We start from the raw sequence: 16,625 nt of genomic DNA, 5'->3' as shown, positions 1-16,625 counted from the left end.
AACATTTAGAGGACGACTGCCAAGGAACTATTTCCCTGTTAACTCAGAATTTATTAAGCACCAAACATAAAAAAGTATAAAGTAAAAAAATTTTTTTGGAGGGGACGAGGTTCTTCTTAAGTTTGCTACATTTTTTTTTCTTTCTTAAATAGTGTGTTTTGAACATAATTTATTAATATTATTTTATAATATTGGTTACTGTGTACCCTAAGAAAGTGATGTTTATTAGCTAACTTTGTCGTAGTTTATAAGCATTTCACCTACATTACCAGTTCATCCACCCAAGAATAATATGATTATTGTTTGTTAATCATATGAAATTGGTGGTGGTAACCCTATTTGATATATTAAAAGGTTGAAGTCTACAGAGTAACTTGCTCAGGGTAGTTCAGCTGAGCACCTGAGTTGGCACCCAAACTCAAATCCCCAGTCGAGAGTTTTCTCTACGTCACCCACACAGCCATGTCATGGCTTGTTTGCCCTTATCCTAAATCAGTGTCTTGCAGTCAGGGGACCTTTTATGTTCTTTTGTGTCTCCTTTAGTTATGAGGTAATGTGTATTATAAATGATGTTACTACTAATTAAAATGCTACTGTGAATTACTTATTTAAGTTTGTGTTGGAGTCAAGGTTATTCCTATACAAATGTGAATTCCATGAGGACAGAGACTACATCTTATTTGTGTACTCCTCTCTCCCCAGTGCACAGAATAGTGCCTGCTGTTTATTAGGTGTTCAGGAATCATTTGTTGAGTGAATAAAACAATGAATTTAATTCACTCTCTTGTGTTCTAGTGTGCTTCTTGAGTGGGAAAGAAAGGGAGTTGGGCTTATCCCATAGTCTTTCTTCTCTGCTGCTGCTTGGAGTAAGTAAGTGGTATAAAGATACACTGGTAGTAATCATGATGGCTTTGGAAATGGTTGGGGATTAAAAAAAAAGTTTGCTCATGGAAGTGTGAATGTGTATATGAATCTCAGCTATCACCTGTGTTGTGTTGAGATGTTTGAAATCCATGGCGTTGTAGACTGATGTTTTTCTCCTCCCTCCCCCTTTTTTTCTTTGCTGTTAAGTTGTTAACAGTTGTTTCTCACTGTTGTCTGATTCTAGCACCTCCTTTTTAACATTTTATTTTTTTAACTTCAGGCTTGGGCTAGAAAACTAGATAACCAAACCTACCAGAAGCGTTCAGCATAGATTTAGATGAGCTTGAATTGAGGGAAGCCCGCACTGGCAAAAGGCATGGCCTCTATTAAGTGGTCTTAGACATTTGTTTGGGCTGTGCAGAGGCCTTTTCATTTTCCATTCATGCTAGTCTTTTGAATGGGTGAGATTGCGGAACAATAGGGTTCTAGATTGGAGAATTGTTAGTATAGTGTACTGTTTACAGAAAGAAGTTGGGTTGTTAAAATACTGTAGAACCAATTAAGGCTCATAATTTTATTTCTGAAATTATTTGGACAGTGAACAGCTACTTTTTATTGTTTACTAAGTCACAGTGGCAGTGTGAAATTGAAATGAGCAAAATTACTTTATGTTGTAAAAACACAAAAAGCATCTCAAGGTAAAGAATTCTATTTGTTACTGACTACTGCCAGTTTACAGAAGGGGCACCTCTAGATAAATGAGACCTGAGAGTTTGAGAGTTAAACTCTTATGTCATCTGAAATCCAGTTCTAAAGAATGATTATGATTTGGATTTGCTAGAGGTAATGTGCTTTTTCATATTTTGCAGTTTAATATAAGAATATTTATGTACAAGTTCCTTTTTGTAAATTTTCCCATGTAATTGCATTTGCATCACCAAGCATATGGTAAGGACATTTATGAATAAAATATTTAATCAGGAGTTAAAGGCTGCAAATTTAAAAATCAGGCTTGTGTGATTGGATGGTATATGATGTCCAGTTCCTTTTTTTTTTGGCCATGCTGTGCAGCTTGCAGGATCTTAGTTCCCCGACCAGGGATTCAACCCACGCCCTCAGCAGTGCAAGCATGGAGTCCTAACCATTGGAATGCCGGGAAGTTCCCTCCAGTTCCTTTCTAAAAAATTAACTCCGAGGTATTCATAGTTCTCTTAGCAGGAAGTAATTAAGATTTAAAAAGGAAATTTTTACTGTCTCATATGTTTGTGTCTCTGCAAAGCACTTTTTACCCAGTTAGTTCCCAGGCACTTGTTTCTTTTGTAGACTCTACAGTGTGCTGCTTCAAGCCATGACATCATGCTTTCAGAAACTTCCTTCCCTACTTGTAAATTTTAGGCTTCCCCAAAACTTTAGCAATATATATCTTCATTTTCAGAAAAAGATCTACTCTAGTAAACTGCTACTGTTTCTTATTTTCCAGGAGTTTCCCAACCACTTAACCTCTCTGAACCAAAACAACATTGTTGCTGGAGCGCTTGTTTTTAAGGTACGCGTAATTTGGCTCTGTAATTTCAGGCCTGTTCATAATCTGTAATGTTTTTGGATTCTTCAGTGATTTGTGTGGAAAATGACTTTTACTTCTGGCTATAGTATTAGAGAAACAAGAAATTTTATGCAGTTTGATTTCTTTTTACTCTTGAGATTTAATTAGAAAGTCAATACAGGGAAAATTGTTGGCAAGAATGTAAAACCTTCTAGCCAGCACTGCCATACACTTTAAATGTAGAGACGTGAAAATTTACCACTGAAGTGTTGTTAAACATAACTTGGTCAATAGCATCTTGGTCATAGAAACTTTTGTAGTTTGCCTTTGATTTCACAGATTGCTTATGTTAAACCTGGTTTTCAAACTTGTGGAAATAATTCCACATTGTTTTTTGTTGTGAATGAAAACAAGTTCCATTTACCACTGACTGCTTGTGATCGCCTGGACCCAAAAAGTTTTACTGTAAGAGTGTTCAGGATTTTACAGTCCTTTGTCAGGACACTGCAAGCATTGACACTGCTTTGTGTTTTTTAGCACTTTCCCTCTAAGGGCTGAAAGCACATGATCATACCCTATCTCTGAGGTGGTAATTAATAGACAAGTTAACCCTTGCTTTCTTTGGGAATAAGGAAATTGATGCATAAGGAATTTAGAGAAGTTATACAAAGCTCGGGGAATGGATTTGCACTCATCACACTGAATTTGTATAATGCTTTTCTTTTCAAAGGACTGAGTAACTGTTACCAGTGCCTCAGGATTCCTTCAGTGTTTTAGCTCTCAGATTGCTACAACTGAGGCTTTGTCAAAGAGCCTATTACAGATTGCTTTGGGGAAACTGAGGCAGCAAGCAGTGGATTGGCAAGAGTTGGGCATATAATTGCTATCTGAGTTGGGAGTAGAACTGAAAGCCACAACTCAGAAGTTTGACATGATTTAACATTGTTTGTTGCTACTTAGCAGGCAGGCTGGTTTCTACGTAGATGGCACATGGCTACAGACTACAATTTTTTTTCTTTGAAAGAAAAGACAGTTAAGTGTATTGAACCAAGCCCCTTCTTATTCAAGAATTTTTTTTTTTTTTTTTTTTTTTTGCGGTACGCGGGCCTCTCACTGTTGTGGCCTCTCCCGTTGCGGAGCACAGGCTCCGGACGCGCAGGCTCAGCGGCCATGGCTCACGGGCCCAGCCGCTCTGCGGCATGTGGGATCTTCCTGGACCAGGGCACGAACCCGTGTCCCCTGCATCGGCAGGCGGACTCTCAACCACTGCGCCACCAGGGAAGTCCCACAGTATTACTCTTAACAATCACCAGCAAATCACACACAGATATTCATTTTGATTGAAAAACACTTCCATTTTGGGAATTCTCTGGCGGTCCAGTGGTTAGAACTCTGCACTTTCACTACCGAGGGTCTGGGTTCAATCCCTGCTTGGGTACCTAAGATCCCGCAAGCTGCACGGCATGGCCAAAAAAAAAAAACCCCAAACTTCCATATTTACAAAAATAATAAGTGTTTGTGTTGACTTACTTTTAAGAAGTTCTCCTAGGGAAGGGAGGAGGGGAACTTGATAACGTTTCAAACCTAGAAAAGAAAATAAGGTTTTCAGCTTGTTAGGCTGCACAGGTAAATTTTTTTTTTCCCCTTTAGTGCACAGTATGGTGTGATGGTTTTTCTATGATGAACAATAGTGAATTCTCCTTTAGGAAGTATTTCTTTAAATGGACCACCTAATGGTTACATCTGTGTGTAAAGAAAATCCTCCATTGCCTGCTTGGCCCTGCAATCAGTCACTTGTATTGGATGCAAAGGTCTTGAACAGTCTGGGTTGTTTCCAGGCATTATTTTTGGCTCATTTTATTGTCTTGCGAGTGATTGTGCCTCATCATGGCTTTTTGTTCTGTGTCTTTCTCTTGAGCACCAAGTACATTGTGGTCTTTTTTTTTTTCTTTTAAGTAGTTTGGTCATATTTCTTTTCAAGAACCTTTTATTATTGTGTGATTTGATATATGGGCCTGCTGTTGGACATTATTTGCTTGACGTTGACATTGTCTTTTTGGAAATGATTATGTAGGATGATAGTGATTGCCATGTTTCTGTACTTGTGGTTGCCCTGCCTGCAGGTGTTTGGATAACATTTGGAGTCAGTGAATTGCTGTTTCCAGGGGGCAGGAGATGGTGGATGCTGGTAGGGGGAGGTGAAGGTAGGGTGGTATGGTGGTGGGGGAGTGAGTTCACTTGCAGAAAACATAACCACATTGCAGCTAGAAAGATGTATTGGACAGGGATCTTGGAAGTAAGTGTTGGATGTAAGGGAAGGACGTGGGTATTTTAGGTGTATTTCAAGGCTTTTATAGGAAAAGTGGTTTATTCCTTAACTTTTTGTTGTTGACAAAGTTTCTCTGAGAGTGAAGCCTCTCAGAAGCTATAGAGAACAGATTAATAGACGTACAGTTGGTTGCTTAAAGAGCTCTTCTTGTGTCTTTGAGGAAAAGTTTAACAAGTAGTTTCTAGCACTTGAGAATGTACAATCTGCCATAAAAGGGTTCACACGTACTAGATGCTTAATAAATTTTTGTTGAATAGTGAATAAATATATCCTAAAATTGCTGTTGGTACTGTTAATGTTCTGTCATGGTGAGGAACTGGAATATTCCTTTGTATCTGTGTACCCATACTATATAAAATATAATAAAGAAGAGAAGGGGAGATATTTCTTGCAGTGTCTTGGCTATCTTAAAAGCTTGTTCAGAATTGGGATGACTTTCTTTTTCCCTCCCTCCCTCCCTCCCTCCCTCCCTTCCTGTTTTTTAAAAAACACATCTTGTTTGGAAACATCACTTATTACAAAGGGGAATGATGTGTTGATTGCACAAAAGTATAGATACTTCATTATGTCATGTGTAAATCCTGATAAAAATTGGATATTAAAAATGATCTTCCCTAATTGCTGAAGTAGGTATTTCATACTGCAACAATTTAACAATCTGTTAGTTGAAAATGGTTAGGACTAAGTAGTATTGTAGGTGTTTCTGTAAACTGTTTCTAGAAGGATCTGCCTTTTTGTGTATTAAATCTCTCAGACTGTGCACTCAGTATGGCCCAGTCTTGGTAGATTCATTGCTGAGTTAGGAATATGCATTTTGTGCCTGATCACTTTTTAGCACATCATGTACAATTAAAAAAAATGCTTTTATAGAGGTACCCATAATTATCATCTCACCCCTTATAATGTCGTAGTTCTTATATGTACTCCACAAATTTAGGATTTGAGAACAGGATGAAAATGTTTTCTTGAGTTGGTTTCTCAAGCTCTTCAAATAGGAAAAAACCCAGGAGATTAAAGGTTCTCATCTGTGCTGGAGGCAGGGAAATAGCACAACACGGGCTTAACAGTCAAGGTGTTTCCAACGCTGGGGAAAACTGGAGTCTCTGTGTTTCAAACTTTTCAACCTAATTTTACTGTGTGTGAAATATTGTTCTTCTGTAAGAAGATTCTAATAAAGCATTTTAATCTCTTCTAAGTCCCTAATTTATCTGTTGGAAAACAATCCTTAAAGACAGGTGTAAAGGAAAAGATAAGTTTTCATTTAAGGATTTAATCTCAGTATGGAGCACTGTTGAGCAACAGGTTCTAAATTTATACAGAAGTAATATCTCTGAAATTCTGTGATTGCCCTGAATACTTCTGTGAACTATATAGATATCAGTAATGAAAAACTTTATTTGTTCTTTGAATTATGTGAGTAAACCATATATTTCCCCCCATTTATAGCTATGATAGCTGCCTGGCTTAATACAGCTTAATACATTAGTAAGATTTTAGTTTGTGGATTCGTATTATATATGTACTAGAAATAGCATGCTTGCCCCTCTACCCACTAGATACTGATAGGATCTGCCATCCCCCAAATATGACAATCAAATAATGGCTCCAGATATTGTCAAATGTCTTTGGGGAGCAAAATTGCCCCCACTTTAGAACTACTGCTTCAGATTCTCTTTTCAGGCTTAAAGACACGTAGAAATGTTAAATTAGTAAATGACTAAAAATGAGTACTGGTTGTTGAATTTTTATTGGTCATATTGGAAATTAAAAATTTGTAAAATACAGAGCCTTATTAGGAGGGTTTAAAATTTTTTTAATTTGCAGTTCTGAGCTACTGGTTTCAACCAGTTGTTTTAAAGACATAACTCCTCCAGGTGTACCTGGGGTTGACATTTTTGGGGCAGTTTTAATTAATAACTTGTTTGTTCCCTTTCTCAACTTCTAGAAAACCTATGAATTTATGTCTGTGACTGGAAATGCTGGCAGTGGGCCTGCTGTAGAGAACGTTAGCCAAAAGAGATCCCTTTGGGCCCCACCCTTTCTAAATTTAGTTCATTCAGTCTCAGACTCTCCAGAGCCACCCAGGGCAGAGTTGGGTTGCTCCTTCTGGATGCAGGTAGACTGTGGAGCAAACACTTTGGCTTTTGGCTTATGTTTTGACCTGTGACCTATGGTTGGTGTTGTGAAGTTGTGAGTATACTCTTTAGAAAAATGCCCTCAAGACAGAGTTCAGAAAGAGAGGGAGAGAGTGAATAAAAGAAGGAGGGGGAAGATTGAGAGAGAAGTGTTTATATTTTGGCAGCTGAATGAAATAAGAACAATGAAACAGGGTCATAGCTGACTTCTGAAAGGTTCTGGACTTGTTTCTTGACACTGGCAACTTATCTGCTAAGACCATTACCTAGATCTTCAGTGCATCTCCTCCGTTATTTTGTTCTGATTTCAAAAGTAAGCAAGGAACAACTGCAGTATTGGAGAATTTTGTTGTATAAGGTAATGTTTATGCCTCTATTAACCAAAGTCATAGTTTAGCTGAGGTTTGCTTTTGTTTTTTGTCTTGTTTTGAACTTTGTAGTCCTTTTTGTTTCAACAAGAGAGGGTGTGCCAGGACTCCTCAAGTAACTTAATTGCTCTGGTCATTCATCTCTTTCTAGAGGTCCAGCGTTAATTAAAAATCATTTTGAGACTTAAAAAAAATAAAGTAACAAAAATTACTCTATAATAGAACTTCCAGTTTGTTAGCTTGCTGGCTTCTGCTTTGGTTGGCTTTTTCTGTTCCTTGTTGCTTACTGGTTATTTTTGAGTACTTTTGATTTGCTTAAACATTTTCAACTTTTTGAACTATGACTATAAAAATGAGCAGAACTGTCCTTATTTTTGACTTGTGAAGAAATTTAAATGTATTTAGGATTAATGCCTTTGGAACTTACAAGATGCAGTAAACAATCTCTGCTCCGTAGGCTCTACCCCTACAAGCCACGCTAGTAAAATCATCTGTCTGAAATCTGTTCCTCTCTTCTTCATCTTCTCCGCTTTTGCTTTTAATGATAGAAATACTATAGAATGTTCTTTGCTATTCAGATGATTTCTCAGGATCATGAGCATTGATGTGGGTGCAGCAATTCTTGTTTGGGATCTGTAAATAAATGAGACTATCTCAAACAAACCTTGTAGGAAAACAAAGAGATCTTTTACCATCATAAGGAAAAAGAAAAAGGAAAAGTGAGGAATTCTTCTCTTTCTTCAGTCAATGTAAAGGAAAGCTCTAAGGTTGCCAATCTGAGCATATGGCCCTAAAATGGAAGCAGTGTTTACATTCACCTGTTAATGGTGTTATAAACCCAGTTTGCTTTCAGTTTCTTATCAATTTGAAACCAGAAACCTTTACCATATCCCATATGCAATGGAAAACCTCTTCATATTTTTTAATTTGCATTTTTGAATATAACTATAGTTTATAATTCTTAATATTCAACAATAAATATTATCATACCATGCTGATTCTCTTTGTAAAATGAACATGCAGGGCATGTGGGTATTGTAAGTCATTTAAAAACACTTTGAGAAATTTACAAGGCTAGTGAACCTTACTGTATACGAAGGAGAGACACATTTCTAATACATCAACATAGCTACGTACTAAACGGGGCCATTATCATACTAGAGTAGGTGACACCAATTTTGACTGAATATTGGCAATTACATATCTCCTCTATAATTTATCTTTTTATTTTCTTTCCCTTACAACTTTCAGGTAGAACTTTAGACTTCATAGCACTGAATTAACCTGCACTGAAAGCTGTTTACCTGCAGTTGTTCACTTTTGTTGAAAGTGACCATGTCTCAAGTTCAAGTGCAAGTTCAGAACCCATCTGCCGCTCTCTCAGGGAGCCAAATACTGAACAAGAACCAGTCTCTTCTCTCACAGCCTTTGATGAGTATTCCTTCTACTACTAGCTCTCTGCCCTCTGAAAATGCAGGTAGACCTATTCAAAACTCTGCTTTACCCTCTGCATCTATTACATCCACCAGTGCAGCTGCAGGTAAGCGTATGACTCCAAGTGTCTTCTGTTTCAAATGTTTTCTTAGCCTGTTTTCTGATCTGATAAGTAGATTGCAGATGTAGGGAGCTCTCACACACATTTACCTTCAAGAAGCGGAAGAAAGTATACCACCCACGCTTCTTTATCCCAGATATAGAACACACTTGGTTGTATATCGGGTTGATGGAGGCCTTTGACAGACCATTTCAAAGTGTAAGAAAGAAAATTGGAAACTAAACTATAAAGCCTTGTCTATTATAAAGTGGTAGCTGGCAGAAAGAATCGAACAGTAAATACCACTTTGGATATTCATTGTTATATGGGAAAATTCTGCTTTTATCATTATTTCCCAGAATTGATTTGTAGGTGTAAGCCTCCTTTTTGGATGTCTATAAGATTTTTCCCAAGCAAGGGGGCAGGCAGATTTATTGGAAAGCAAAAGAGTGTGTTCGCATTTGATAATTTTTATTTTGAATAAGTAAGCTTAAATTGAGATTCCAGAGGTGGCTAAGAAATCATAGTGAGGACCAGTTAGAAGTTGAACAAAGAAGCAGAGATTTTTAAAAAAGAAATAAGTTTAGAAGCATTCAAATTTAAATATTAGGAAAATAAAAATGAAATAAATGTGCTCATTGATCAGGAAAAACTTGAAACCTCTGGGGAAAAAACCCTAAAAACAATATTCTGCTCCCCAAACCTCCCCTTCCCCCAAGTTGCAAAACCAATTAAATGGGGTGTCAGCATAGGTGTCTCTATGCTAGAGTCACCTAATAAAAAATTCTTTTCAACCTTAAGCCTGACAGTTTCCCTTGCATTTCCTCCTCTTCCTTCATCGTCTCGTTTCCTTTACTTTGTAAATCTGTTCTTAGAGTGTTAGCTTGTCCCACTCTCGGCAGAATGGCATCTATCATGCTGCTACCTCTAGACTTCCTTGGACCGGCTCACCAAATAGCATTCTTGACTTGTCATGGTCCCCTAGAGATTCAGTGTTCCCCATATTTGCCATTTGAATACCATCTTAATAGGAAATGGCACAGACTATTTCAGTCCTCTGGGATTTATTGCTTTTTCTTCTAATGTGTTCTTATATCCACATTTTTTTGACTTCATAAAACTCCCACCCACAAAGGCCATTTTATTTTACTTATAATTATCAGAAATGGATATGGTCTGAGGATGGCAGCCTCTGGAGATAAGACTAGAGGACGCCCTAGGAATGAGAAGTTAGCTGTGTGGAAAAGGACAGTCGTGGTTTGAGAAATGGTACTGGCATATTGAGTTTTTATGAAATAACGAACAGGGTACAGCTGACAGCTGTTGCGGTAACCAGTGTGTGTGTGTGTCTCTACTCAAAAGACCTCCTTGTTATTCCCTTGGTTATAATAGCAGTGCTTCATCTGATTTCAAATCTTGTGTGCTTGCCATGGTTTAGTTATTCCTCTGACTTCTATTCTCTCTCTTTTGAAGACACACCCCCTCCTAGGTTACCTGGCTTCAACTGGTTCAGAAAAGATCCCAGCTGTGTCTTCAGATATGTGCCCCCAGTGTGGTTTGCAGTATTGCATCACTGCTGCTTTAAATCCTTAGACCTTCAGCTTGTTTTCCCTCTTTTTTCATATCCCTGGGAGAGCTGCAGTCTTAAATACTGCTAGTTGACTTCAATGCTCTTACGTTATTTTTCAGTTCCTTCTAACATGGCACACCCCAAAGAGAAAACCCCAATGTGTCTTGTGAATGAGTTAGCCCGTTTCAACAAGATTCAACCTGAGTATAAGCTTTTGCGTGAGCAAGGTCCAGCTCACTGTAAGGTAAATATTGTCCATACTGCTTGTGCATTTATAACCCACTAGGAATGTTTTCTTTCTTTTTATACAGTTGCAAGTGGTTCTGTGATGCAAAATATATATATTTTCAAACTGCTGAGGTTGTGTTAAAGAGACGCAAAAGTACAGATTGTTGGCGAGTCGCTTCTTTTTTCATCCTTGCAGAATGGGTCAAAGAAAAGATGTGCTTCTTTGGGGGATATTTGGCCTTTAAAACTCCAGTTAGTGTGTGGTTGTTTAGCATTCTGAATAGAGACAATTCCCAAGCACCTGTGATTGATTTCCTGTGAGTTTTCCAGGCTCTGGGCCTCCTGGCTTCTGCCTACCTCTGGCTCCTTTCCTGCTTGTTTGAAAGTGCATGTGTACCTTAGACTGGGCAGGGAGAGGAGGTGAATGGGAAATCAGTTCTGCCACTTGTTGGCAATCAGATAACAAGTTTTGAATATGAGAGGTAAAATTAGTCTCCCAGTGAGTATTTTGGATTATCTCTGATTTCAGGTACCCTTCTCATTCCCCTCATCTTAGAGGATGAAAGACTGACTGTAATTTGAATTTTTCCTATTTGTTATTCAGGAGTTCAGTCTTTTAAGCTTGTTTGATATCTGTGCTAATGTATCAGTACATCTTGGAACTTAAATGTTTGCATATCTGGCTTTATCTTTTGCAGCTGTAGTATGAGACATAAGGAATTGGGCCTCCTGTTTCTGATCCTAGCCTTGCAGTAAGATGATATACTTTTTATAAGGATGAGTTATTTGTCTCTTTATGCCTCATTTTTCTTGACATGCAAACCTCAAACCTTGACTGATACCAGGTTTCTCTTTTCATTTGACTAAAATTAACATCAACCACAATCATAAATGGCACCACAGGATAGCACAGTTAGGTGAGTTGCCTTTGGAGTCAGACAGATCTGGGTTTGAATCTTAGCTTCTTACTAGCTGTGTGACCTTGGGCAAGTTGCTACTTTTTTTGAACCTCAGTTTTCTCATCTGTAAAATGGGGATAATAATACCTACCAAATAAGTCTATTGTGAGATATATTAAAGTGTGGAGCACAATGTCTGGCACATAGTAAATGCTTGAGAAATGGTACTTATTATTATTAGGCAATTATGCATTTAAGAAAAACAGAAATTTCCCACTCACATGAAGCTAGTTTTAATATTATTCTAAAGCATAATTATATTTGAAATGTTTCTTTACCTTTAGAAGGCAATTAGCCATTTTTTATAACTGTTCTGTTTCTTCTACAGGATTTTTTTTGCAGATCTTAACTTTGGGATTCCCTTTATTAACTGTTTTGATATTTTTGGAAATATGTACTTTCTCACTTGAACTTTAGTACTTTAGGTAATTTGGCTGTGTGTTCAATCTGTAACTGCATTTTTTTTTTTTTTTACCTACAAGTTGTTCAAAGAGGAAAAGTTATTCCCTCCTAGATGATTGTTAGACTATTTAAAAAGTCAGAGGTCTGGTGTACTTTTAATTGTCTGAACCAAGATCTAACCTCACTACCAACCCTCCACACAGAAGGCAGCAGAGTGGCAGCAGCGCCGACGGGGACAGCCCTGGAGAAAGGCAAGACTGATCATGAAATTAACTGTTTTCTATCTTTTAGCATTTTCCCCTTCAATGTCTTTCCATGAAAGGATCACAAAAATGACTCAGGGATTGCACAGGATTGCAGGCTTCTTCTGCCATTTGACCTTTCATGCCAGCCAGGGTTTTGAGTTCATGCTATTGGTGCTTAAGTGAGTAGCTTTATGAACTGCAGCATAAATATAGGAGACCCCTAATATTTCAAGGGGGATGAAGGATTCTTTAATTTTTCCCCTTTAGTGGAAGCTGTGCACTGAGGGAATCCTGAAGTTAAGACCTATAAGAAAAATCAGCTATAAGGCAAGTTGGCCCCATCCCTTTAGGCACCAAATTTAAATGACCTAGGCATACTCAGATTGACATTTCTCATGTGAATTATTTGTCAATGAAATAAAGTGATATTCTGTGATAAAGAAGATGAGAAGAATGAAAGCTCCAAAGTAGTGAGTTTGAAACGTTGAAGTGCATCAGAATCACTTTGGGAGCTTGTTAAAAATACACATGCTTGGGCTTCCCTGGTGCTGTTCAGTCGAAATCCCTGGGCATGTGTATGTTACCAAGCTTCCCAGGTTATTCTTCAGATGCACACCAAAGTTAAAGAATCACTGAGCTGTGATGGGTCATGGTTTTTTTTTTTTTTTTTGATAGAGTATTAGTCCAGTTCTGATCGGATTAACGTAACCTAATTTTACGAATGGAGTGTGCACATGAGTTACCTTTATACTTAAAAAGGAAGAAAGAGGCTTGCCATTGTCAGTATTTGTTGAGGACGGAATTAGCTGTTTTGATTGCCTCCTTAGAATTGAGTTCAGAAACGTTTTTAGATCTTTACTTGCTATGAATCTGATTTGCTTCTGCAAGTGGAAGCAGTGTCTGACTAGTGCAGTCTTAGGAAAGTAAAAGGCAACATTTTCGAACCTGGCTGACATTCCCAAATTTATTTGAGTTTTCGTTCTAATGGGGTTGTGTTTTCAGACAAGCGTCCACAAACAAATTACAACATCAAAACAAATATTGTCTTCATTTGTATGAGGTACTACTGTGTGTCTAAATCAAGTTTGCTAAGTTTCTTCCATGAGAAATAATGGGAAGACAATTTTCTATTTGGATGGCTTCCAAATCATCAGCATTTAATATTTTAATATATAAGAGAACATTTTTTAATCTCTGTACTTACCCCCATCTTTCAAAGCATAGTTTTTTCATGGAGTGCTATGCAGTACAAGTCAATGATATGTGTATCTTTTTGTGTTTATAAAAACAACGAAAAAGGGGATGAAGGGATAAATTATCAAGATAATGACCAGGCCTTTTAAACCATGACCATAAATTATGTTCAAGGACCAAGTGACATATTATAGTCAACATCAGGTTTCATGAATTGAGAGCTCACAATTTTCATTTGTAGGTGTTTACAGTACAGCTAACACTTGGAGATCAGCACTGGGAAGCTGAAGGAACTAGTATTAAAAAAGCCCAACACACAGCTGCTGCCAAAGCTTTGGAAGGAACAAAATTTCCTAAACCTATAGTCCGCCCTTTTCGTAGCGAAGGAAGGAATCCAGGTATTATGCGTGGGCCAAGACAGGTTCCTTTCAAAAGTGTGTCTAGAGGTATCTGTTTAGTATGTATATGAATTCTTTCTTAACTAACTTGTTGGTTTTGAAAGCACAGAGTCTGCACTACCAGTGGCAAATGCTTATCTTTTCAGGTCTTAGCCTTACTCTAAAGCAGTGGTTCCCAGGCTCCAGTCCCTCCACTCCTGCTGGTCTGGAAAGGTGGTCGTGGGCGGTGAAGGATGTCGCCAGATGATTTCCGAGATTTTTAGAAAAGCCTAATGAAAATACATGTTTTCTTTTGATAAGGTTGTATAGATGCCAAGAATGTGGGTTTTAGCTAAACTCACTTCAACTCCGTGTGGTCATATTGATTATAACATGTTGATCATAACCCCTGATTATCAGTTTTATGTTTCCTGATCATTAACAAGAATGAGAAAATATTTTAAATATTTGTTTCTTAAATACAAATCAGTAGGTAATATCTCTTCAAGCAAGGGCCCAACTGGGGAGAATACTGATAAAGAGGAGTGTCTGGCGGGAGCTTGAGAACCACTGACCTGGAGGCTGTAGGTAGAAGTGGCTGTTTTAGGAGAGTTATTGCTCCAGTACGTGAAGTCATTCCAGGCCCTTTGCACTCGGGAATGATCTGGGAAGATCTCAAAAGATCTCGGTCACACCTTTCTTGTTGCTTTTGATTGCTTTGTGGTATTCTTTCTTTAAATTTATTCTCTACTGCAGATAAATTTTATGGGTCAGAGCTGCTCTTACTTAAAATGCACTATTTGAATTGTGTAAAAAATATAATTCTGATGTTAGCTAGAGAGAGGTTGGTTATTCATGTGACCCTCTGACTTTGCAAACTCAAAGATATTCTTATAAATTTGATTTATGCACTAAACTTAGTCAAACCAGTTATGGTACAGAATCGAGTCATTTTTATTTTCCTCTACATACACCCTAAAGAGGCATTTTAAAATGGATTTTTGTGTGCATTTAAATCGAACTTTGCCATTGCTAGTGTTGTTCTGTGTTTGATATTAAAGTGTTATTTTTAAATGTGATTGTGCACCTACACTAATCTTTCCAGGCTGGTTTTCTTTTTAAATGATTTTTAAAGGTTTATGAGTTGGATGAAATGAGAGGGGAAAAAAAGGAAGATGAATAATGAATATTTTCTAAAGTTGCTATTTCTGAGATAACCCAAGATATACTTGCTCCTGTTGTATACGGCAACAGATCTCATTTTTCTAACAAGTATTACCACAAGTCAGATCCCATTATAAGTATCAAGAATGAAACATCCAGTGCTTCCCTGGTGGTCCAGTGGTTAAGACTCCGTGCTTCCACTGCTGAGGGTGCAGGTTCAATCCCTGATCAGGGAAGTTCCACATGCTGTGCGGTGTGGCCCGCCCCCCCAAAAAAAATTAAGAATGGGAACCTCTAAATATTTTGTAGGTCTCATCTGACTTCTCCAGATAGAATTTACTTGTCTCCTCCTCAGTGATACTGCACCTTTCCTTATAGCACACATAATGTTGTATTGTAGTTCTTTGAGTGTGTTTTGTGTTCTTTGAACTCCTCTGGGGCAAGAATTGTGTTCAAGCTTAGCACAGTACTCTGCCTCCAGTTAGTACTGAATAAATGCATTGTTCTATGAAATAGTGTGTACAAACATCCTTCTAAGTGTAAGCCAGCCAGTCAGTGCAACCAAAGTTATGTTCGTTGAGTATTCCCAAACAATGAAATGACTTGGATGGTCCTGTGGGATTTTTTAATCATGGAATTTGATGTGTATTGGAACTTATTTCTGACAACTGGCTTTCACTGCTAACATCTTGTGTTACACTGATGCTCCCTTAATAGCCGTTACAGTATATTTTGTGCTGCTGACTGTGTATTAATACCTAGAAATCACAGCAGATTCTTGGATTTCCTGACCTGATGCCTAGCAGTGAAGTATTTAGATCTTTTCCTGAAATACATCATGAATTCAATTAGTAGAAAGCATGCTATTCTTTTTGATTTTAGTGAGTGTCATTCTCACATCAGAAAAAACCAATTCTTTGTGTTGATTCTGTGTTGCAGAAAGCATAACCCCTACTGTAGAGCTAAATGCACTGTGCATGAAACTTGGAAAAAAACCAATGTATAAGCCTGTCGACCCTTACTCTCGGATGCAGTCCACCTATAACTACAACATGAGAGGAGGTGCTTATCCCCCAAGGTATGTGTTTGTTTTGTTTTCAATACAGGTGAAGATATATTTGATCTTTTACGTAGAATAATAAGATCTTTAGATTGTAGAGCACAAAATGGTTTGGTCCTCTTTGGCCTGCCAAATGCTAAAGTCAGTCTTAATTGTCTTGGTGTCATTGGAACTGTATCTTGATGCTCTTTTAACTCCTGTCATTGGAAAGGGCCTGAGCACATTCCTCACGAGCAGTACGGCTCATGCCCCAAGCTATCTGGTTAAAGCTATCACCCTTCTAACTGCTTTGTGCAACTGAGTCATATTTTTATTTTTTAAACAAAGATGGCCTAATGATTTTTATTTTATTTTTTAAAATTTATTAATTTTTTTTGGCTGTGTTGGGTCTTCGTTGCTATGCGCGGGCTTTCTCTAGTTGCAGCAAGCGGGGGCTACTCTTCTTGGAGGTGTGTGGGCTTCTCATTGCGGTGGCTTCTCTTGTCATAGAGCACGGGCTCTAGGGCATGCGGGCTTCAGTAGTTGTGGCGCGTGGGCTCAGTAGTTGTGGCTCGTGGGCTCTAGAGCGCAGGCTCAGTAGTTGTGGCGCACGGACTTAGTTGTTCCGTGGCATGTGGGATCTTCCCGGACCAGGGCTCGAACCTGTGTCCCCT

General features: G+C 38.1%; 1 protein-coding gene across 20 annotated transcripts in view; it reads left to right on the top strand.

The window, feature by feature from the left end:
- Window positions 1–16,625, top strand: part of STAU1 (staufen double-stranded RNA binding protein 1) — a 90,381-nt gene that overhangs the window by 38,082 nt on the left and 35,674 nt on the right. For 4 of the 20 annotated variants that reach the window (XM_030839019.3, XM_030839018.3, XM_060285568.2 and 1 more), the window contains exons 2-7: window positions 2,345–2,410; window positions 8,491–8,779; window positions 10,463–10,587; window positions 12,136–12,183; window positions 13,613–13,817; window positions 15,852–15,990. In XM_030839019.3, coding sequence (XP_030694879.1) covers window positions 8,575–8,779; window positions 10,463–10,587; window positions 12,136–12,183; window positions 13,613–13,817; window positions 15,852–15,990 — 722 coding nt within the window. In that variant the 5' untranslated portion in view covers window positions 2,345–2,410; window positions 8,491–8,574. Of the gene's footprint in view, window positions 1–2,344; window positions 2,411–8,490; window positions 8,780–10,462; window positions 10,588–12,135; window positions 12,184–13,612; window positions 13,818–15,851; window positions 15,991–16,625 lie in introns of those variants that run through there. The other 16 variants (XM_030839022.3, XM_030839020.3, XM_060285572.2 and 13 more) reach the window with 12 other exon arrangements.

Source organism: Globicephala melas, chromosome 15, assembly GCF_963455315.2.
Source record: "Globicephala melas chromosome 15, mGloMel1.2, whole genome shotgun sequence".
Classification (NCBI taxonomy): domain Eukaryota; kingdom Metazoa; phylum Chordata; class Mammalia; order Artiodactyla; family Delphinidae; genus Globicephala; species Globicephala melas.
Note: the sequence above shows the minus strand (reverse complement) of the source record. Positions and strands in the feature narration are given on the sequence as shown.